Genomic DNA, 24,893 nt, shown 5'->3' on the forward strand with positions numbered 1-24,893 from the left:
CAGAACTTATGGTGAAACTCTTTTTTTCATCTAGGTCACATGTCCCAAAACTTAAGAAACAAAATACATTTTTGTTGAATTTAATTTGTGTGCCTCCCAAAAACCTGCATGGTGCAATAAAATAGATAAACAAAATGCTTATTTGATAATAAAATGAAAGAAACTAATCTTGTATTGTTATCATGTATTCCTCTCTTTTTTCATGAGCATTAAAGAATAAAATATATCAACTAACTCCATCTATGTAGGTAGGCATCCATACTGGAGCGGGTATTGCTTATGTCTGATAACACACGACACATTGTTCATTGATGTGAACATTGGGAAACAAATCATGTTTGGTTGTACTCAAATGTTCTGATTCAGATCTTTTCATATGCTTATATTTCCTAAATCCTTACATGGATTTAGTTTATATTTGGGATTAATCATTATCAGGCTATAACAATTTAGTCTGTGAGATGTTCATTTTGCCCCTTTGACTTGAGTCAAAGGCAAATGTTTTACAGCAATGCTTTGATCATGAGCACAACATGCAGACATGGCCTTGTCTATATTTTCACCTCCCTTACCAAACCATTATTTTACCATCCCCACTGGTGGCTGTTTAGGAGCTATCCATTTAGTATGTAAGCAAAAATCTGGCAAAGCTTGACCTCTCCCCCCATACACATGCATACTCCCCCCACCTGTGTACGTATGCTTGAGCACTGCAGCAGCTAATATCTTGAGCCAGCAGCAGTCCACAGTGAGGCCAGATTGAAGGATGTGTAATCCATGGGGCAGGCCGCCAGACTGTGTCAGACTCACTGCTGAGCTGCATGATAGCCAGCAATCAGGGGTACAGTGGCATACAAGTGACACCTCTCCCAATGTCCTACTTCTCCCAGTAGCTGTGGCTCATTTGAAGGCCAATGTAGACAAATTATTATTGACCCCCCCCCACCCCCGTTTCCTATGTGTACATACATTATCAGTAGACCCTTCCATATGCAAGCATATGCATTTGGGTTAACCCTCCTCCCCACCTCCATGCGTACATACTAAATGGACGGCCCCTTGAAAGAGGTTGCACTGTGATTGATGCTTGTGTACAATAAATAAGGTCAGCTGACTTGGTACTCTAGATGGTGCATATGGCAGGGTTTTGTGATAATTGAGGAGAATGAAAGATGGGAAACAGGGGAGAAATATTTTACACTGTTGTGCATCACCTGCTTGTAACCCTTACATGTTTTAGCCTTGGAGGTGAATATTTGGCCTGCAGACATACCATGGTCACTTACCAACTTTCAGATTATCCAGGTCTGATAACATTCAAATCTAGTGTATTGATGTATTATAGAAAATATTTGGGAATTAGCTAAGGATGCCTTACTGTTTAATACTGACTTTTGACTGTTATGTTTGCCAGTTTGTACTAGACTAAGTGCACTTTAGTCAATGATCTTATAACTGTTGTGAGAATTCACATCTCCTGCAAAACTGAAATTTGTAAGACAAGAATTGCTGAAATTGTACAGACCACAAAATAAATCTCTACTAATGGTTGGATGCCAATCATTCTTTCCCACATCCATGGTATACAGCTGCCATGATTCCATTTATATTTGCACATGAGTAGCTAATTAAACTGGCAAGTTGACTTTTCTATGCACTACCAGCCATATTGTGCATTTGTATATAATGTGTTACTTTCAGAGTCATACTAAAGTACTGATTGTTTCCTCACATTATGGATGTGCCAAGAAGTGCTTTGCAAACATAGCTGTGAAATTTCTTGGTGTTATGTGTGATTGTAATAATTCCTTTGAATTAGAAACATCTGTGTTCTGTAGACTGTATGGATTTGTTACTTGATGAACCCTAGTACCAATGCCAAGCATAAAAATCTAGGTCAAAGGCACTATGTCATCCTTATCTACTTGGGAACAAGTGTCCATGTCTTTTCTCATTATGTCCATCTTTTTTATTTTTATTTCTAGGCAATTGACAGTGGCTATGATGTGGCGTACAGCAACTTTGATACAGAGCAGTGGAAGCGCTTTGGACAGCTCCTTTCATTCCAGTTTGAAGGCCAGTGGAAAAAGAGCATGACAGATGCATCTGCTAATGAAGTCCAAAAAATGCTGACTTTCATGTTGACCTGGCCTCCATTTTCTCACTTTATGGCACTAACCTGTAAGTATTAGTCTAAAGACTGTGATGTCCCTTTACTATCCCCCGCCCCCCATGAAACAGACAAGTATTTTGATTAATAAAAAAAATAGTTTATGATGATGTGCCTGAGAAGATCCTGTACATTTGAGAGGATACAGTGTATAACAAAATTGACAATGTTTTAAGGATTTTACATATTTCACCATCATTTTTTATTTCAAATACCTTTTAACAGAATTTTGTAATTGTTATCTTATATGTCATTTATTGTTATCCTTCAACTGTTCATGTTTACATTTTTTAGGTTTTATCATCTTAAAGTCTTTGTGCAACTCTTGAATTTTACATTGTTTTCTTTCCCAGAATCAGTATATCAGGTTACAGTCCTACCCACTTAAATAGACATCACCTATGTTGACAAGCCACCTTTGGAGACAAAACTACAAAGTCCCAGGGCCATGGTCTATTGCTGCCAAATATGCCATGTAAATGTCCAACATCAAAATAAAAAATATATGTATTTGTCTCAGAAGTTCTAGGTCCCAAATTGAACAAATCCTTTGTTTTCTAATTGTTCATGTTGACAAGGTGCCAGTTCCAACCCATACTTGGTTCTACAATAATTTGATGTTGCTGCTAGGTTTTAATGTTGCCATTGCAATAACAATAATAATAATAATAATAATAATAATGACTTTATTTAAAGAGGGTAACATCATTAGCTAAGAACTAATCTACCTTGAGGCCCTCATACAAAGGAATTTATTTATTTTAGCTGCATCTCTGAAGCCACTGGATATATTGGGTTTGGAAGAAGGAAATAGAGTGGGCATTTCTAATCTCAACTGGAATACTATTCCAGAGCAGAGTTCCAGAGTACTGGAAACTTTTTTTAAATAACTCCTTATTTGGTTTGGGAATTTTATACTGTTTGGTAGACATGGATCGCAGGTGGGGAGTATTACCAGGTAGCCTATACTGGAATAGTGATAATATTCAGGAGCACTATTATGGGATATCCTGTACATTAATTTGGCTTTTCTCAAACAGATTCGGTCTTTAATAAGTAATATTTTTAACTTACCAGCTAAATTTTCCTTGCTTTCTTTCTGAATTGATATTAGCCCTAATGCTCTTTTTTGAAGATGTGCCAGCTTTGCTATGTTTTTATCATTTGAATTACCCCATACTGTATCACAGTAGTCTAAATAGGGTTGTATGTAACTGTTTTAAAATAGTTTTCTGTGCCTTTCAGGGAGAAAATGTCTTATCCTACTGAGAAGTCATAGCTTTGAATTGACTTTTTTACTGATATGTTTGATATGTTCAGTCCATGATAGGTTGTTATCTACCAGAACACCAAGTAGTCTATCATGACAGACCATTTGCAAATTTTTATCTTTCCATGTCAGATATAGTTCATCACTATCAAGATTGTTCTTTTTTGCTGTGTTGAGATAAATAATATTTTAGTTTTACCAGTATTTACCACCATGACATTGCATGTGCACCAGTTTTCCAGTTTGTTTAGGGCATTCTGTAAAGAAATTTTGAGCTCATGCTTTGTGTTTTGGATGTGTGACAATGTTGTGTCATCTGCAGAGAGATCTGTAGATGATACTGAGTCTCTTAGTAAAAGTGGTAGGTTGTTAATAAATAAAATGAATAGTAATGGACCTAGAATTGAGCCTTGTGGTACTCCATATCTAATTGTTCCAGGTTCAGACAGAACATTATTTATGTAAATATGTTGTTTTCTCTCACTTAAGTAAGAAGTAAACCATCTAATTGTTCTTTCATCACTTTGGTAGATTTTCAGTTCCTTCAAAAGGATTTCATGATCCACTGTGTCAAAAGCTTTCCTGAAATCTACAAATACAGATCCTATTATTTTACCTTGGTCACGTGCTTGAAGCCATTTATCAGTTAGGGAGATCAAGGCAGTCTCACAGGAATGTTTCTGTCTAAAGTCTGATTGATTAGGGTGTAACAGTAGTTGTAGGGTTTAACGCCATTTTTCAGCACACAATAGGCTATACATGGCGGCCAGTATTAATGGTGGAGGAAGAACTCTGGAAAACCCCTGAAAGAACCACCGACCCACGAGAAGCTACTGGCCTGCTTTCTCACATACCCACATTAGCTGAATCTGAGACTCAAACCCACACAGACAGAGGTGAGATGGCAGTGATCCTTAACGAACAGTGCTTTAGACCACTCGGCCACTCGGGGACCCCAGGGTGTAACAGTAAGTGTTTGGTTAAATATGACATCAATGAGTCATGGACATGTTTTTCAATCAATTTTGACAAGTTTGGTAGTATTGAGATTGGTTGGTAGTTATCAGCGCCATCCTTAGAACCAGATTTGTAAATATGAGTTACTTTTGCTGTTTTCCACATTTTGGGGACAGATGAGGTTGCAATACTTAAATTCATTGTGAATGTTTTGCTATCTACAATATCAGAGGCAGAAGATTTAATGAGTCGTGGACCAATCTGATAAAGTCCTGTCAAGTTCACTGAGACATTTTTTAACAAAGTTTTTTGATACTGGTGGGATAGAGAAACAATTACCTCCTTAGAGATTGTGCTGCTGCAGAACTTTTTCAGTTCATTAAAGTTATTTTCTATCACTTGTTCTTTTAACTAAGTGGTAATGTTGGTGAAAAAATCATTGAAAACATTTGCAGTGTCAATGTCATCAGTGACTATGGTGTCATTTACCAGATGTGAGTGAATTTTATTTGTCTGATCTTTGTGTGTTCCTCCAGTGAGTTCATTGAAGACTTTCCAAATGGAGTTTGTGTTGCTCTTTTTGTTTTCAAGCAGTAAACAAATGGGGATTTGCTTGTTCCTCCAAAGTTTGCCTTTCATGGCAACTTCAATAAAGCATGCATCGTACATCAAAGAAAGCCAGCTACAATCTTCAATAAAACAATGCACCATTTATCAGACGGGCACCAAACTTGAATGCAAGCAATGGAATCTGATCAGTTGTTGCATTTTCCAAAGTGATTGGAACCCATTTATTTTGCCGTGAAAGTTTCCTTTTTTGCTGGAAAAAAGTGACTTTATGCTTATGATGGCTACAAAGGGTGGCGTAAAATGCAAATTGAAGTTACAATCACTTAAAGCTAGATATCTGGCCATCAGGGAAGGTAAATGTAGGACATCTAGCTAAGATGTTTGTGAAAAAATTTCACTTGTTGACAGGTTTTCACTTCTCTATGAATAAGCCTCTTCTCCTTGGTAGCCTTAGCAAGATGGTTATGTTTGTTGTTTCTGGCAGACCAAGCCCAAATTAAGAATATATACATGTAGCATATAAGCACCAACAATACAGCCACATCCTACTGGTGACACAACTGTTTTGTGACGTGTTTGTTGACAATTGGATATAGATGAAACAAGGACTACAGTATTTTATGTGTGTTTATTTATATCTTCTAATGGAATGTGACAGATACATAAATTTTCTAACATGTGACATATAATCAAATTCATGGATATATCATATACTTGTACTGTACTTAACACATTATGGATTGTATTACACAAAGGTGACACAAGTGTAAGTTGTTGATAGTGTATTTCACACTGGTTTTATCTGCATTTAATAAAATTTTCCATTGTTTATTTCCTCTCAATGTAAGTCCTACTCACCGACAACAGGTCACTCCTAACAAATTTCACTTCTGTGCGAAATTTGATTTGTTCTGCCCCTACCCTCACATCAATACTTATTTCGACTTCTGCTTATGTTGACAATATTACCTTGGGGCTGAGGATGTTGATATTAATGTCTAGTAGCGTAATTTAATGAGCATATTTTTGTTGTTGTTGTTGTTGTTGTTGTAGTGGGGTTTAATGCCAGTTTTCAGCACAAGATAGGCTATACATGGCGGCCAGTATAAATGGTGGAGGAAGAACCACCGACTCACAAGAAGCTACTGGCAAGCCTTCTCATTTACCCACGTTAGCTGAATCTGAGACTCAAATCCATGCAGACAGAGTTGAGGTGGCAGTGATCTGGAATGTTGAGCGCTTTAGACCACTCAGCCACTCAAGGCCCCAGCATATTTTGTGTCTTAAAGCTATGTAAAATGATTGTCTTGGGCTGGGCACAGATTATCTGATAGTGACATTTGGACAATGAAATCATGTGCGCTACACTTGGTTTTGCAACCTAGCTGTACATGTTCTGAGGTTTCCTAGGAAAAACCTCGGAGTATTGGTTGCTGACTTTCCGAGGTATTAGTCCAAGGACATTTTTTATACCAATGTTCAAGGTTTTTATTCTCAATGTCCAAGGTTGACCTTGGACTTCCAAGACGTTTTGTAACCAATACTAAAAAGGTTTCCTAGGAATCCTTGGACATGTGCATGGTTTACAAGCATTCTGAGAATTCATCAGACATATCATCTGAGGTTTCCAAGGACACATCGTCCAAGGATTTCTCAGACACATCATCTGAGGATTCCTAGGACATATTGTCCAATTCCTTTACACCTTCCTGGCATAAAACATCAGACCTAGAACTGAAGTAAATGTTGCAGAACATAGGAATACATTTTATTTTTAATTTATTCAACACGTATAAATAAATTTTTAAAAATGTCCAAATATGAAGAATGCCCATATGGTTCCTTTAGTGCCAAATTGTCCATTTAATTTTGAAAATCAATCCATTTATATCCTGGTTTCTTGATGGTTTTAGCACTTCACTGATTTTCTTGTTTATCATCACCTCATTGATGCTCTGCCATTTATTTTGGATTGCCATTTCTTTTGGACCGGTCCTACAAAAGAAAAAAGTGGTTGAAAATATAAACTTAATCAAACAAACAGTAAACATATAACATAACTGTTATTGGCAGCCTTAAATTTACAGCTCATGTTTGGGTTTTCCCGGTTCTTCCTCCACCATTAATACTGGCCGCCATGTATAGCCTATCATGTGCTGAAAAATGGCGTTAAACCCTATAACAACAACAACAACAGCTCATGTTTGGAATCCTTTAGTTCTGAAAACAAAGTATTAACCCTTAAAAAGTTATATTTCTACAATGGATTGTTCTTTGAATTTGGGACCATCATTCTAAATTGTTGATAACAAATACAGTTAAGATTTTATTCTGTTCCTAGCTCAGTGGCTTACAGGTTCATACTAATGTATTCAATCAATAAAATTTTAAGATCGTGATGCATCCCATTAAAGAAATTATTAAAATTATTCAGAATTACTATCTTATTATTTCATTGTACTGTAATCAACCCTTAAAGATATGACAGTGCTTGTTGCTTATAAAGTTTATAGAAGTTTGAAATTGCTGCATCTTTATCTTACCTTGGACATTCTTGGTGTTACTGTCTTAGTCTGTTTTGATGTTGCCATCTTGGTGGTCTATTTTATTGCTATTATCTTAGCCATTTTTGGTGGTTTTGGTGATGTGGATTTGCATCTTTACTTGTTTCAACCCTAAATTTAAAAAAAAAATTGCAAACTTTTCAGATAATATGCAGTACATCCCACGCCATTTACTAGTGATGGGAATTGACTTCTTGGGGAAAAAATACATATACTCATGTTTATTGCTGAAAAAAATGTGGTTTGGTATGTTGGCCTTTAAAAATAACAATAATAATCATTTTAATTATGTAACCTGACATTCTTTTTAAAGTTAAGGGATCACTGAGCTTGCTTTTTCGCAAATTTGTTTGCAACAGGTAAAATAAAGCATGCGTTCGGTATCATGGACACCATATATCCTTTTCAATTAGACAAACAAAAGAAATCCAATTTATGTACTATTTAATATCATCAACATATGACATGCATGAGCTTTAGTCATTTTAATATGATACAAAAATTTACACCCAAAATGAAGAGCATATACTATCTGGATTTGCAAGGTCTATAAAGTTGTTTAACGGTGGTCATCATGTGATGTCATGAATCACTACCTGACATATCTCAAAGAAGAATGCGGCAGCAATTTCAGATAAACACATGATAATATGGCAGGCCAGTACAATTATTTAAATGATAAAATACTGTACTTAAAGAAAATGGATAAAGTAATTTAGCTTTTCATTAATATAATGAAGCAGTAATTAATCTGATTGATTGCTTTGTAGATTTTCTTGCTACCTAACAATCTATACACATGGATGTTCTGTTCTATTCTTAAATGTCTTTAACACTATTCATAAACCTATTCTTCTGATTTAATGCACTATAATAATTATGTACACAGTTATTTTAAGATCCATTTTTGAGTCATTAAATATTTTTCAGATTTTATTGTTCTTTCAACAATTTTAAAATATGACTTTATTGTCATGCTTAATAATGATAATACATAAATAAAACTATAATTACATCTTTTGTTCTATTTTGTTCTAAATTCAACTAATGTTAATGGATTAGTTTGCTTTACTCTATTCAAAATGGGCATAGTCAAATAATTTTTATCATTAAAATGTACTATATTCTTGTAATTCACTTGAAAAGATTTACAGCTGAATTGTACAAAGATTAAATTAGAAAAATGAGAACAATCATAAGAGTTATTATTATTATTATGATTATTATTTATCATATATCGTTGCAGGGTTAAATAATGCATAGAAGCAGGAACACTCAGTCCAATTTCCATACCATTATTTCACGACAATTATTTTTAAGAATCCCTCTTGGACAACACACACAAGCTATCAGTGAGATAAAGATGAAAACAACAATAAGGTTTACTGAACGCTGTATATGTTTCACAGGCACTTGATTCCAGGATAAACAAATGTGTACACTCACCAATTAACATGTTGTTAATTGGTGAGTGTACACATCAGTTTACCTCGGAATCAAGTGCATATTCTACGAAACGAGAACCAATAAATGTTCTTATCTTTTTCAAATTTAATGTAATAAAAAAAGAAACAAACTTACCTCCAATCCTTCCAATAATTCCTTCTGTAATCCCAAAACATGGCAATCTTGCCGACACCAAATTGCTGACTTTGTAATCTTTGATTGCCTTTCTCAGCTGGGCAGTATTTAGGAGGTTAAGAACATTTCCGGTAACATGATTATCATATGAATAATGCAAACAAGTTATGGAGATTGATGAATTCACTCCTCTATAATGCAAGTTTTCACAGACCAGTTTGCTTTCAATGGACCACTTTCAGATTTATTATTATGGCACATACAAGATTGATTGATGAATCGGCTGCTGTGATTGAATAATTCCATGTACTGCAACCAGTGGAAGAAGCCAAAGAAATATTTCCTAGAACTTTCTACAGCTTCTCTATTTTTTAAAATTTAAAAGCAGTAAGTAGATGAGCACCTGCCATGACTGCCATGAGTATTACGTGGGGTCCTTCAATTATCTCAATTTCTTTTTCATAAAATAAAATTATCTTCTAGATTCTGATTATCACAGACTGGAGGTGCCATATCAGGCAAACAAAAAAGTTTCTGGTGAGCTGACCATCCCCGTTTAAGCTGCTGACCATGGCAATTTTTCATCGGATTAAAAATACAAAATAAAAATATTAAAAATAAAAATAAAAATTTCCAGTAGAGTGTGAAGTGCTTATTTTATATATATATATATATATATATATATATATATATATATATATATATATATATATATATATATATATATATATATATATGCATTTGCTATTAAAAAAAAATCCCCAAACTATCTACCAACCATTATTTTAAAACCAATGCAATAGGAATAACACATGGGGTGGGGTGGGGTGGTCTCATAATCATATAAACAAAGGAGGCTTTAACAAAGGATAGACATTATCAGTCTTTTTAAGACAAGCAAGGTCAAGAAACAGAATTCATTTACAATTCCATTTGAAAAAAAGAAATCCATTGGAGAAGTAGCTATTGAAGTTCAGAGATGCCGCTTCCACAGATAAACTTGCCACGTATTTGCAGTTGGAAAACTATGTGTCCAAAGGAAATGTAGAGGGAAGAGTTCATTTTCAGGTGTTAGAATTTAGATGTATAAATTAAAATCTTTATCAACTACAAGTACACTAACCCAAGCTTAAAATGCCAAAATGGATTATATATGCTTTTGTTGTCCGAAAACAGAATCAAGCATTTCGTGTATTCTTCCCAAATCATTTTGAAATGGATTAAACTTCCATGTAACTGTGCTTATTATCAGCTGTCATATTAAAAATGATAATTAAAAATAGTGCCATGCCAATCATCCATGCAATTTTTTTCAGACTCATTTGTATATTTATAATTATTATTCTCGTAACTAATGTGACAAATAAACAGTGTCACACAATTTTTCAGAAAAAATTGAACATTAATACTATAATAGTTTATCATTCTAAACTGGTACTTTAAATTATTATTCCTTTAACTAACAAACAAACACAAATTTTAAGAAAGATGTCATGTGACCCTTTAAGCATTGAAGACTTTACTTCAGATTAAGTTGTTAGAAAATATATGTTTATATTTGTCCTGTGTGGTTACAGGGCATTAGAAATGGGACCACTGTGTTACACTAAGATGATTGTATGAAGTCATTAATAGTGTATGAATGCTAAGAATTTTTCTAACTGTGGAGTTCCAGTATGTATAAAGGTTTTGGTTCATATTTGTAACTCCATGTAAATAAGATGTGAAACCAAAATATGTGATCCTGTTTGGCACCATGTTGCCTGAACTGGGATGATAATAATAATAATAAAATAATAATAATGACCTTATTTAAAGATGGTAACATAATTAGCTAAAAACTAATCTACCTTGAGGCCCTCATACAAAGGAATTCATTTATTTAAGCTGCATCTCTGAAGCCACTGGATATATTGGGTTTGGAAGAAGGAAATAGAGTGGGCATTTCTAATCTCAGCTGGAATACTATTCCAGAGCAGAGTTCCAGAGTATTGGAAACTTTTTTTAAATAACTCCTTATTTGGTTTGGGAATTTTATACTGTTTGGTTGACATGGATCGCAGGTGGGGAGTATTTCCAGGTAGCCTATACTGGAATAGTGATTGTAAATATTCAGGAGCACTATTCTGAGATATCCTGTACATTAATTTGGCTTTTCTCAAACAGATTCGGTCTTTAATAGGTAATATTTTTAACCTACCAGCTAAACTTTCCTTGCTTTCTTTCTGGATTGATATTAGCCCAAATGCTCTTTTTTGAAGATGTGCCAGCTTTGCTATGTTTTTATCATTTGAATTACCCCATACTGTACTACAGTAGTCCAAATAGGGTTGTATGTAACTGTTATAAAATAGTTTCCTGTGCCTTTCAGGGAGAAAATGTCTTATCCTACTGAGAAGCCATAAACTTGAATTGACTTTTTTACTGGTATGTTTGATATGTTCAGTCCATGATAGGTTATTATCTACCAGAACACCAAGTAGCCTATCATGACAGACTATTTGCAGATTTGTATCCTTCCATGTCAGACATAGTTCATCACTATCAAGATTTGTCCTTCTTTGCCGTGTTGAGATAAGTAATATTTTAGTTTTACCAGTATTTACCACCATGCCATTACATGTGCACCAGTTTTCCAGTTTGTTTAGGGCATTCTGTAAAGAAATTTCAAGCTCATGCTTTGTGTTTTGGATGTCTGACAATGTTGTGTCATCTGCATAGAGATCTGTAGATGTTATTGAGTCTCTTAGTAAAAGTGGTAGGTCATTAATAAATAAAATGAATAGTTATGGACCTAGAATTGAGCCTTGTGGTACTCCATATCTAATTGTTTCAGGTTCAGACAGAACATTATTTATGTAAACATGTTGTGTTCTCTCATTTAAGTACGAAGTAAACCATCTAATTGTTCTTTCATCACACTGGTAGATTTTCAGTTTCTTCAAAAGGATTTCATGATCCACCATGTCAAAAGCTTTCCTGAAATCTACAAATACAGTTCCTATTATTCTACCTTGGTCAAGTGCTTGAAGCCATTTATCAGTTAGGGAGATCAAGGCAGTCTCACAGGAATGGTTCTGTCTAAAGCCTGATTGATTAGGGTGTAACAGCAAGTGTTTGGTTAAATATGACATGAATGAGTCATGGACATGTTTTTCAATCAATTTTGACAAGTTTGGTAGTATTGATACACTTTAAAACCCATATCAATCAATCAACATTAATTAATTAGTCGTTTTGGTAATGACAAACATAATTCATTTTAAAAAACTGTAAATATACTTTCTGAATAAATACATAGAAATTTCTAAGTCCACAATTAAAACAGACCAAGTCCATTTCCTAGCTAAAAAAATTTTGAAGTCTACATTTCCAAGCTATGTCCAAGCTAAAAAAATAACTAAGTTCTTATTTCCGAGGTTATTCGGTACCAAAAATAAATGTCCAAGGTATTTCTTTTTTTTTTAATTTACAAGATATTGTTCGAGGTATGCTTATAAATCCTTGGACAAATTATCAGCATTGTCTGAGGTTTCCTAGGTTTTCCTAGTAAAACCATGGAAAACCTCAGACATCCAAGGTTTTAGGTCAAAATTCCAAGTATAGCCACGGAAAATGTACAGAAAAGAAACCCTTGAGTTAATAATATGCTGACTGGTTATATTTGTATGTGCCATGCTGACCATTGGTGGATTTGTTTTCTCATGAATGACTAACAAGGTACTGGAAATTTCCTTGGCTTGTTTTACATGTTGTCTGCCCAGTGGATTTGGTGACCCAGCTAATTCCTCCATTTTCACTGTCAGTTGTATAAAATGCTTTTCATTATTAATTAGGAAGGACACAGATTTGTGTTATGAATTGATCACAGTTTTAAAAATTGTTTGAGAGAACATTGCTTAATGTAAAAGTCTTAAATATTGTTCTGTAGTATTCTAATGTTCAAACAAGTGAGATACGAATTGAAGTGTCTATCAGTCAAGTCTTTCTAGAATGATAAGTCCTAGTCAGATCATATTCAGTGTGAGTTGTTTACTACAATTGTTAGTCAGGTTCCCTGTGTGCCTGAGTGGTCTAAGGCACTTGTCTTTTCAGATCACTGACATTTCACCTCTGTTCATATGTGCTCAAGTTTTAGACTCGGCTATTGGGGGTATGTGAGAAAGCTTGCCAGTAGCTCTCCTGTGTGTTGGTGGTTCTTCCCTGGGTTTTCCACAGATTCTTCCCCCACCAGGTATACTGGCCATGATGTATCATGTGCTTAAAAATGACATTAAACCCATAACAACCAACCAACAATTGTTATTCCTCTGCATCAGATAGTCATGGACTCAGTATACATCAATCCTGTATATATCACTCATCTCTCTCAGTAGATTGCTTTCTACTATAGGTCCATCCAGTATACAACTAGAACTCTATTTAAATTCTCTACAGGAATTTTGTTTTTTATTTCCAACAAGTTGACAACTCAGGATTAATATCATTTTTATTTGACAAAAGTATTTTACAATTAGTACTTAAATGTACGTCTAGCATCTTTGCACATGCTTATAGATGAAAAGCATACTATGATTGCCTTTAGACAAAGCCTATCCAATCAATTTCAGTGGTAAACTCAGTGTTTTTGGTAGGGAATGAAAACACTTAAGCCAGAATATCTCATTTACTTATTTATTTATTTAACAGAATTGATTTTTTCATATGAATTAAGTAAAATTATTCTTGATAGGTTTGATTTTAACTTCATAAATCTCCATTGATATGTCATACAACATGTAGAACTAATTTATTAATACATGTATTTCATAACCTGATTATGATTAAATACTCTTTTTTTTCCTGCTTGCTTTAGAAATGTATTGCTGCTTTCTCTAGTTTTTGTGAGCCTTAAATGATCTTCTGAAAAGCAATGAAAAACACATATCATTTTATTTAATAGAGATGCATTTATGGTCCAACTTAATTCTTTCAAGTTATGCCATGAGTTTCTTTTCTGTGACTTGATGAAATATCATGTTGGGTGATGCATGTGCACTGTACTAAATAATGTCTAAAAGAGGATATATCTGGCTAAAATTGTGTTTTTCATCATGTGACATCAAGATATTGGTATGAGTCTATGATATCACAGAGTTACCATTTTGAACTTTTATTATTATTTTAACATTTTTTTTATATAGGTAAGTCTATCCATGAAAATGTACTTTTTGTTCTTCATATTTTAGGGTCATTAGAGAGTAAAGCAAACCTAGTCCTTTGCAAAACTGATGTTGAACTGCCATGAAATGTGACTGCTATTAAAACAAGATAAAAACCTTTAAATGACTTAATAATTTAACCAATTTACAGAATGCATCCTGGCATAGTCAGAGCTTTCAGTTCATACAAAAGATTCCAATTCACCATCAAATATGGCCGCTCTTACTGAAATAGAAAAACATTTGAACAACTGATGTAATATTGATCAACAGAAAACATCCTGAGGAGCCCTGTTAGCTCACTGGTTAACATGCTGGATTCACAACTGAAAGTGTGCAGATTTGAATTCTACCATTGGACCAGCCTGAGTCAGCTACCGTGGTGTGTCTTTGGGCAAGGCACTTGATTCCAATCACCTCAGCAGTAAATAACCTTTTTGTGTCGTTGTGCCATAAAGCACCAAACAAAACAGAATGCAGTCAGGCACAAAGAGCATTTATATTACAAATTTTGTCAGTGTGCCATTAAATGTGATTGACATTACTAAGAAAAGTATTTTTTTATATAAATTTAACACATTTTTTTCTCTGAAACTGCTAAAAAGAAATTAACTAAGCTTCACAAAGTGTTTGGGTAACAAGGTGTTTCAGATTTTAACAAATGATTCTCAGTCACCATAAAATATGGACACCATTACAAAAAATGGTAAACCCTTTAAGTAATTTCTGAAGATGAATCACTATGAAATTTGATACATTTTTATAAAGCATTTTGCCATGATGGACTTTGGAATTGAAAATAAAATTATGTCAATCTGCAACCAGTTGCTGCAGTTACTAAAAATAGAAATAAAAACTTTAATAAATTCTTCTAAAAAAACCCATTTAACAGACATTGATGAAACTTGACAGAACCTGTCCTAGCTTGAGCACATTATAGATTTATACACATAATGCTGATCTGCCATTAGATAGTACAAAAACATTTGCACCATTTTATTGAGAAAGAGAAACTGCTGAACACAATTTGATGAACTTTGAGCCACTGCATACTGTCGTAGGTGCCTTTTAATGTTGGATAAATGTGGCTTAATAGCCCATCAAGTATGGCTGAAGGATACAAAGCATAGAGAAACCTTGAAATAATTGTTTTCATAACATATAGAATCAGCAGTATCGGAAGAAATTTTGGGCAGAAAGCATCCAACTATAGTCTTAGTATACCTCCCCGTCTGTTTGTAACTCGCTGACAGTGTCAGGGCCACACTGGTCACAGTGAGGTCAGAAATGATAAATCAGTGAATGATATGACAAAGTTCTGTGCATTTTTCATCACACTAATGATTTTTCTTATTGAAACCAGTCAAGGTACAGACAAACAGGGAATTATGCAAAGACTATAACTCAGGTTTTGTATCCAACTGCTCTTTCATTTGGCTGTTAGGCAGATGACAGCCAGGAGCACAATCTCAGGTCTGCTTGGACCTCTTGTTAGTAAGACTTATGATGATCATACTGTCTTGAGATTTTTTAAAGCCAGATTAACAGACCAGTTGATGTAATTATGTCTTTTTCAGGCCATTAAAGCGATATGAGGCCCACTTCTACATCTCTTGTTATAGATACTGTTCATTTTTTCAGCGGGAGACAAAAAAATCCTTGATTTCTTGTCTGGTGACTGTGTCATTCATCTGAAGCAATGCACCACTTATTTGAGCAGCCTGATGTCTACCTTGCAAGATGGCAGCATTACTCTAGAAGACCTGGAACTAATTATTTCCTCAAAAGGGAAGTTTTTGGATTTGACGGAAAGCTTAAAAAATGTTGAAAAGGAGTCTCACTTGAAAATGGATGTTCCAAAGGCAATTGCAGTTCGGCAGAAAGAAGTTGACTGTTACAAATGTCACTGTGAGCAGATAAAGATTCTCTTGAATCTCTGCCATTATATTCCCTCAGGTAAAATTATAAATATGTTCTCTCGGGTAAAGTTTGGCAAGTTATATTAAATTCTTGCAAAATCAATTGCAGCAAATGTTTAAAACAAAAGTTGTAAGCCCTGATTGTCTTTAAAAAGTTTGAGTGTAGCTAATTTAACCTTGGTAGTGTGGTAGCCATATTATTATGGATGATGTCACCTGGCTGTGAATGCAGGAACCATATATTTATGTTCAAACATCACCTAGCTCTATGATAGTATATTTTTATGGCACATGACAGTGACGTCTACGGATGTCCAATCTAGACCAGTCATTAATTGTGTGCTAATAGCAACAGGGAGATAGCATATGTTATTGTCTCGAAGATCACGGCTCTGCTCACTGTAACAGATCAGTGAAACAAATATTCAAACCGACTTATTTGCTCAGGAAAGTCTGTTGTCAGCAGTGGATGTTGATGTAAACAATATGGTGGCTGTTAAGTAGTGCCAGTCTCGCAGCTGTCCCATTCCCAGTTGGCGCTGATTACAGTATATATGTATGGGATAGTACAAATTAGAATAAAGTTTGTTAGGGCTTTGTGTGGAAGAATAAATAGCAATATGCAGAGTTTTCCAAATTTGAGAATTTTTTGCAGGAATATACCCCGTGTTGATATGAAAGTGCTCTGACACTATTGCGTGTTGATTGATACATAAGTGCTATAACATGGCCGACCCATTCAGTAACAACTTAAAGTTCCAATAAATTGAGCTTAAACTATATAGTAGCTAAGTTTATCAACAAGTCTGTCATGTGCACAGACTTTTCTTATACTGGGTGATACATTGTATCATCAGGAGTGAAAACTGTACTAGCTTGAAAGGGATCAACCATTCATTTGATGAGCTGGGTGGGGGGGTGTCGACTCCAATATATTCCTTCCTTGCCTGTCATCATTTAAAAAAAATAAAAATCACAATATTTCTATAACATTATAAAGTTCATTTTACTATGCTTCTTTATCTCTCTCTCTCTCTCTCTCTCAACAATCAAGTTGAAAAAAAACATGGACTAGAGAGAGAGATAGATAGATTCACTTCTTAATTTAATCCACTCTTATGACAGCATTGTGAAATGTATGTGACTTTGGAATCTGATAATCAAAACTTTCATCCAACATCTGAACTTTTGACCCAGTAGAAATCTTTTTTTTTTTTGCTCGTCAGTTCATTTTGTTTCATTTTAACAGAGCCAGTTTCTGAGGAAGGCCAATGGACATTAAAAGCTTGATCTCTTTTTTTTTTCCCCTCAAATGTTTGACAACGTAGAAGTTAAGATATGTTAAGATTGTTGCTGAGAAATTTAATTTCAAATATTTTTGGCAAGCTGCAATTATTAATTATCATTGAAAACCTCACAACTCTTGCTCCATAATTTGTAATCAATGAGAAATATTTATGTTAATTTTTGGTAATAATGACTTTCAGGCCTCTCAAATGTACAGCTCCACTCTAAAGAATACCTGATAACCAATATCACTTTCATACATGTGTACCAGACACAATAGCTCCCCCGCTCCGGTGGCCTAGTGGTTAGAGCGTCCGCCTCAGATGCGGGAGGTCGTGGGTTCGATCCCTGGCCGAGTCATACCAAAGACTTACAAAAATGGTACTAACAGCTGCCTCACTTGGTGCTCAGCATTAAGAGGTTAGTGTTAGGACTGGTTGGCCTGGTGTCAGGATAATGTGACTGGGTGGGACATCATGCTACATGTCTGCGGCATGATGCCCCAGTGCTAGACATCACTATAAACTGCCACATTGCAGACATCATAGTGATATGACTGAAAAATTGTTAAAGCTACATTAAAAATCCAAATCACACACACACACATAATAGCTCCCATGCGTTTTTAAACTCCATCTCAGTGTGTTCCTACTGTTGTTTATTTCTGCCTCACTTGGCAGTAAAGATCAAAAAGCTAACTTGGTAGCACACTGGCATTTTTTTGGCTGTTTCATTACCATATATAACCAAAAATTGGTACACTACTCTATTGTGTTGCAAGAAGACCCAAACTAATGACTGTGATAATATTGCTCTATCTGATGATATTGCATTCATATCATTCAGCTGTAGACACTAGAATGTAAAATAATTAAATACGTCTATTTGGTAGGCCACTGATAATAGTAAAAGTGAATAATTTTTAACAGTATTTTGTTATTTTGAAAGAAAAATGTATATTTGTTTCATTTACATGATGTGATGAAATAATAGTCCACTGCAGTCGATAACAAACCTGTATATGGATTTTGTGTCAGTTACTACATTTGTCACATGTATAGAGATAATTGTATTCATCAAATTTATTCTTGCAATGAAGAGTAATTGCTTGTAGAGATGTCTACATAAAAATCTGTTAAGACATCAGCCTTTCAGCAATTTTCAAATGACATAACTAGTTCTCTGTTAGTATGACTTCATTGCATAAACAGTATTCTCTTCACCCTAAAACATGACAAATATAATTGTTCTATGTTATGGTAATTATTATTTTACCTTCCTAATTAAAACAACTTGATAACATGGAGTTCTTTGAACAATGAATGCTGTATTTAGTTGGATAAAAGATTCTGCCAACAATATTATTTTAAACCTTTCAAACACTAACATTACATTTTGGTTGCTATGGCAACCAAAGTAAATTTATAATTATTTATCATTTTCAGTAAGATTAGTTCCTTATCAGTGAACTATATAAGCAAATAGAATTATGTTTTATGTGGAGAAAATTTGTGAATAATAACTACATAAATATTGCACCATCTAAATATTGTACCATACTGAAATGTAGAGACATGTTTGAAAGTAAAGTTTTAATTATCTAGCTTAGGCCTTAAAGTAGATATGAGGATATGTAATATGTAGAAACAAATTAACTGTTCATGTACACATTCAGAATGACTATATTTGATGGAAAAGTATACACTATATTCGATTCTTTTTGTTCAAAAATAACTTTTTCACCCATTTTCTGTATTTGGTTGCTATGATAACCATGAACACATATGATAACCATGAACACATATTAATCTCACCGACATTTTTAGTGTTTGCAATCTGCATGCATATATGCATCACTTTATACAATTTCACAGCAATCTGATTATAAATACTAGTTTTGTAGTTGTTATATGGATTTGGCCCAAAAAGTCTGTATTATTATAAAACAATTCAGCATACACAGAGATGGCAGTTAGAAACAAATCAGCACTGGCTTCAGGGTCATCCCAAAACAACACAGCACTGCCAGGGTTAATTTACAATGAGTAAACTGGTTTTATCAGATAAGACCAAAGTTTTCTGCTAGTTGTATTTGTGGGCAGTAATTTGGTCTATTCAATGGGAATTTATACAAATAAAGTCCAGACTTTATTTCAAATGCCACTAGGTTGTAGCAGATCAAAATTTAATGGTTTCCATCCAACCAAAGGCATTTTGGAGGCATGTTTTTAGTAATGTTTGAGATGCCCTATAGAGAATTAATCAGATCGTTATTAACATGATAATAAAACAGAGGGGGGAAAAAATACCACAAGCGAATACAAAAATTATCTAAATAAATTATCAGACAAATATTTGTCTAGTTTTCTGAGGAAGATTTGTGCCATCATATACATTACAGAAAAAATGTAGTTAAAACAGTAAGTAGCATGGGTACTTTTATCAATTAACCTAATATTACAAAACAGAATGACAACAGAAACTGAATCAGAAATAGTGAATAAATAATGGATAGAAGAAGAGTGATTGAGAGTGACATACAAAAAACAGGTATTGATTCACCTGCAATAACATGGTAAGACATAGGTACCATTATTTCATCATTGTTTTCATCAACAATAAGATGTTATGTTAACACTTTCACTAAAGTTTCCATTAGTGACGTACAGGGTGATACATCAAGGTACAGGTTGCAAGTGTGAGACGGATTTTGTAGATTGCTTGCTTTGACAGAGTGCCAGTACCTGTTTGATCTATTTTTTAAGATCCTAACCTCAACAAAATCATATTGTAAATATCTCTTTTTGTACATAATAATATATACTTACATTCCAGTTGACATTTCGTCTGTGCAGAAAAGGCTGGAAGATATGTCAGTAAATAGAATGATACGTGTTGTTGACATCTGTGAATCAGTCCATATAGATTCATTGGAAAATGTACAGGCCTACAAGCCACAGATAAAAGCTTTTGTGTTGCCAACTTCAGTGTTGATGATTCTTCATGAATTAGAATCAAGATATAAGAGCAGAATATTTCTCAAGTTTTGGGAAGAAACTGGTAATAAAATTAAAGTGGAGTCCCTCGAAGAGTTGTTTGCACAGGTGTGGCAACCAGTGAATCAAGAATGGTTACTCATTTGTCATGAAATAGCATCTGGAGACATCTGTTTTCAAAAGTTTGAAGACATTCTTGGAAAATTAACTGCAGATGATGACTATGGACCTATTGATGAGGAAATGAAATCCCTAAATGTTGGACCCAAGAAAAGAAAAACTAGAATAGTGCAACTGAAACAATACAGACAGCTCAGAGATTGTATTCGTGGTGCTAATATTATACTGAAATTTGCAGAAGCTTTAGAACTAAAGGGAGATTTTAGAGATATGGAGCAGATTGCATCCAAGGTAAGACCTGTTTACTTGTGCTTTGCTTTTTTCCATTTCAGGAATATAGTGCAGTGTTCTAGTTGTATTTGAAATCCCTTCTTTTCCTTTTTGTTTATATTACATAAAAATGCTCATATTTTCTTTAACCAAATTTGTAAATTTGAGATTTACACAAATTATGCATATTTGCCATCAAATATAGCCACCATCACTAAAAACAGAAACCTTTAAACAGCTTGTTAACAGCTGCAGAGCAGCTAAACCTGTCAGAAAACATAATGACATAAATGTATTTCAATGTTATATGAATAATGCCAATATGCATTCAATATGGCCTCTGTTTTCAAAAACAAAAATGCTTCTGACAGCTCCACCTCAAAAGTGTTTGGACCTTCATTGACATCTTAAAAACTGCTGAGAAGAAAATAAATAGAACAATGTTTTGTGGCATGAATATCTTTCATATTTGTACAAATTATGTCAGTCTATTACCAAATAGTGCCTCCATTACTTATGTAACAGGATAAATTGAACAGAATTTGAGGAAAAGATATTCTGGCATGAAGTTCTTTCATCTTTAGTGAATGATGCAGATGTTATTAAACATATCCACTTTTACTGAGAATAGAAAAACATTTAAATGAATAAACTTGACAGAAAAGCCTATGAAATTATACAGATGATACAAATCTGTCATCATATGGGGGAGCCAATACAAAGAAAAGAATGTTTCAACTGACTTCTATAAAACTGAACAGAAAACAATCAGAACCAGAAAACCTTAAGGAATGGGCTGTTGTCCATCATCTGTCTGTTGTCTGCAGACTAGCTGAATGTTAGCACAAGTTTACTATTGCTGCTTCTCCTAAACTATTTGGAGGATTGCCACAAAACTTTCATCCCATGGTCAGATTGGTTTAAACGAAAAATAATGCTCCTTGGACATCCATTATGGCTACCACAGTGGCTCTCTTGAAAATGTTCTTATTGATACTCCTGAATGGATGGTCATATTGACATGGGATTTTCACTACAACATTTCTTGTAATCATATGATGTCTAGTTGGTCCTAATTTAAAATGGTTCTGACCTGATCTCCAAGATGGCCACCATCTCAAAAATCTTCTCATAGCTATTCTTCTGGAATGGAAAGTCCTGTCAGCATGGTTTTTCACCAGAAGACTTCTTATGATGTGTGGTTTGTCTTACATGAAAATCGTGCCACTTGGAGATCCAACATGACAGCAACTGTGGCTGTCCTGAAATGTTTTTGATTGGAATAAAAGTTATATCAAGATGAGGTTTTCCTAGAAAGATTTCTTGTGATCTCTGCTTCGTCCTAAATGAAAATGTGCGAAACTGACATCCATTATATCAATCAAAGTGGCCATCATGAAAATCTTGTTATCGCTACTCTTCCTGGAAGGATGCTCATATCATCATTGGGTTTTTGCCAAAAGACTTTGTGTAATAATAAGTTGGTCCTAAATGAAAATAGTCTTGATCTGACATTAATTATATGGCCAGCATGGCTACTATGATGAAAACCTTATTTTATCATGAGAAGACTCATTATGATGTCTAGTTGGCTCTAAATAAAAATGATTCCAATCTTGGACATTGAATATGTCCACTGTGGCAGCCATTTTGAAAATCTTGATGCTACTCATCCTAAATTGAATGACCTATCCACATTGGGTTTTCAGTAGAAGACTTCTTATGGTGTTTACTTTAGCCTAAAGGAAAATGATGCTGATGTGACACACAATGTGACCACATTGTCCGGAAAACATTGCTACTCATCATGAATGGATGGTCATATTCACATTGGGTTTGAACCAAGATTCCTAATAATGTCCAGTTAGTCTTTGATGAAAATGGTGTCAACCTTCCACTGAATTTGCCTGCCTACCATAGTGGCTTATTTTGAAACCTAAGTTTATATGGCTCAAAACCTACCTGAAATGGTTGCATGATTTATCAGTTGGAAAGAAGAAATTAATTATTGCAAATTCTTTTCAGTTCATAAAGTGACAGTCCCTTCAAGTATCTCTTATTTTCTAATGGAGGAGTGATTGTTCCCTTTAGTTTTAATTCTAGATTAGAAACTAAATGTATAATATTATCAGTTTGGTTCCTTGTTTTGGTAATTTTGCTCAGGAGGAAAGCCTTCAAAAACAGAGGCCTACTCTAGCAATATCATACTAAACTAAGTGAAATCTAGTGACAGACAAGATTATTGGACGAGTTCCTTTAGATGTAATACAAGTATTTGAATGAACAATATACTGAGGAAAATCAGCCTGTGAAATACTGGATTAATAATTTTAGTGACAGTCATCCTTACAGAGATCATATAATGCATGTCAGGAATTTAAAAAATACTCAGTACAGCATGTATTCTGTGTACAGCAGTAGCTTATTCATTAACTAACAGTTATTTTACCTGTTACTAGTAAATCATTCCTTTTTCCTCTTAGAAAAAAGGTGGAGCAACAAAGATGAAAGATTTCGATGAAAACCTAATGCAGACATGTGAACTCCTAAAGGATCTGACAACAGCAAAATACAATTGTCTTAAGGCTGTTATCACCAGCAAGGACCTTTTGAAGTGGTTAAAGGAATCTATGAAAGGTAATACTACTTCAACTGCTACTACTACTACTGCTAAAGACTAGCCAGAAATGTAATGAAAAAGGTTTGCAAAGAAATGGAGAAAAAGCATTTAAGTTGAGATAGTTAGCCAATTTGAAAAACTAAAAACCCTTTGGTCTCTCAATTGTAGAAGACAATTGGGTACAAGCATTTACAAAAGATGCAAGTTCAACTAGAAGTACCTGCAGTCACAGACACCAACTTTACATCTAGCCTACAAAGTTTCAGTGAAATCATCCAAGCAGTGTCGTTGAGGAAGTGATAATGAGTTCAATTTTGAAAATAACCTTTTTGGCATTATTTCAAACAATTTCTGCAAAATTGGGCCTGAGGAAGCAGGTTAAACTTTATTGTGTATCTACACCAACCACATCCTCGCCTTTAACATTTTATGAAAATCCAACAAGCAGTGTGTTGATAAGTGATGACAAACTATGTCAGAGAGACAGACAGATACATGGATGAACAGATGGACAGACTGATACAAAGGGGCAATAACAGTATCTCTGATCTTCACTGAAGCACATGTATGCATTTTGTCAGGTATTTTATGAGAAGAAACAAGGACGAACTTAATTCTCAAAAATTTCCCTTAACTAACAATTTTGGTAGCATTGATAAATTACCTGCTACTTTTTGCATTGCTTTCCTTTTCACCATTTAAGCCAAATTATCCCCTTCTCCAGTTAGTACTAGAGAGCAACTATTGAAAGAACAAGATCCCAGTCTGACTCCTGTATCACACCAACATGCAGAAGACCATTATTTATTTTCCTTGGATGATCTACACATTATATATGTGCTGTATGTCTGAGTGAAATCATTAAACATATTTTTGGCCTTCCACCTACCTTTATATTTTGTTTGAGTGTTATTCTCCTCAGTATTTGCTCTATTAGAGTGTAATCTGTGTTCTTTTTGAAACTTTTTGGCTTTATTTTGCACCTTGCTTTGCCAGCAGTGCTTCTGTAAATTGTATCTCTTTTCTTGATGTTCTTTCCATAATGATGATTTTGGCCTATTAAGACACTTCCCACCAGAAGGCTTTGGGCCTTAAGGCCCATACTCTTGTGAGGGTCACTTAATGTGCCAGTGTCTTTTCAATGTCCTCTTTTAGCCTATTGAAAGAGGAGTCATTGTCTCCAACTGCATTTGAGCATCTGCTGGATGGTGTAGCAAAAGTATTATTGGATGTGATTTCTTTGTCCATAGTTCTGTCTGTGGAGCCCCTTTACCTCCTCACCGATGCAGCTATGGAAACCTCGAAGATTGTACTGAACACAGCATAACCTTCTAAGGTTTGCTCCTCTTGAGATGGATATGCTCACTG

At 34.5% G+C, this 24,893-nt stretch overlaps 1 protein-coding gene across 4 annotated transcripts in view; it reads left to right on the forward strand.

Moving 5' to 3' along the window:
- LOC149786011 (E3 ubiquitin-protein ligase rnf213-alpha-like) overlaps positions 1–24,893 on the forward strand; it is a 353,460-nt gene that overhangs the window by 75,181 nt on the left and 253,386 nt on the right. For all 4 annotated transcript variants that reach the window (XM_089976308.1, XM_089976310.1, XM_089976309.1 and 1 more), the window contains exons 15-18: positions 1,986–2,181; positions 15,955–16,269; positions 20,355–20,926; positions 23,389–23,542. In XM_089976308.1, coding sequence (XP_089832434.1) covers positions 1,986–2,181; positions 15,955–16,269; positions 20,355–20,926; positions 23,389–23,542 — 1,237 coding nt within the window. The remainder of the gene's footprint in view (positions 1–1,985; positions 2,182–15,954; positions 16,270–20,354; positions 20,927–23,388; positions 23,543–24,893) is intronic.

The sequence above is a fragment of the Sinohyriopsis cumingii genome, chromosome 12 (genome assembly GCF_028554795.1).
Source record: "Sinohyriopsis cumingii isolate HCF-2022 chromosome 12, ASM2855479v2, whole genome shotgun sequence".
NCBI lineage: Eukaryota > Metazoa > Mollusca > Bivalvia > Unionida > Unionidae > Sinohyriopsis > Sinohyriopsis cumingii.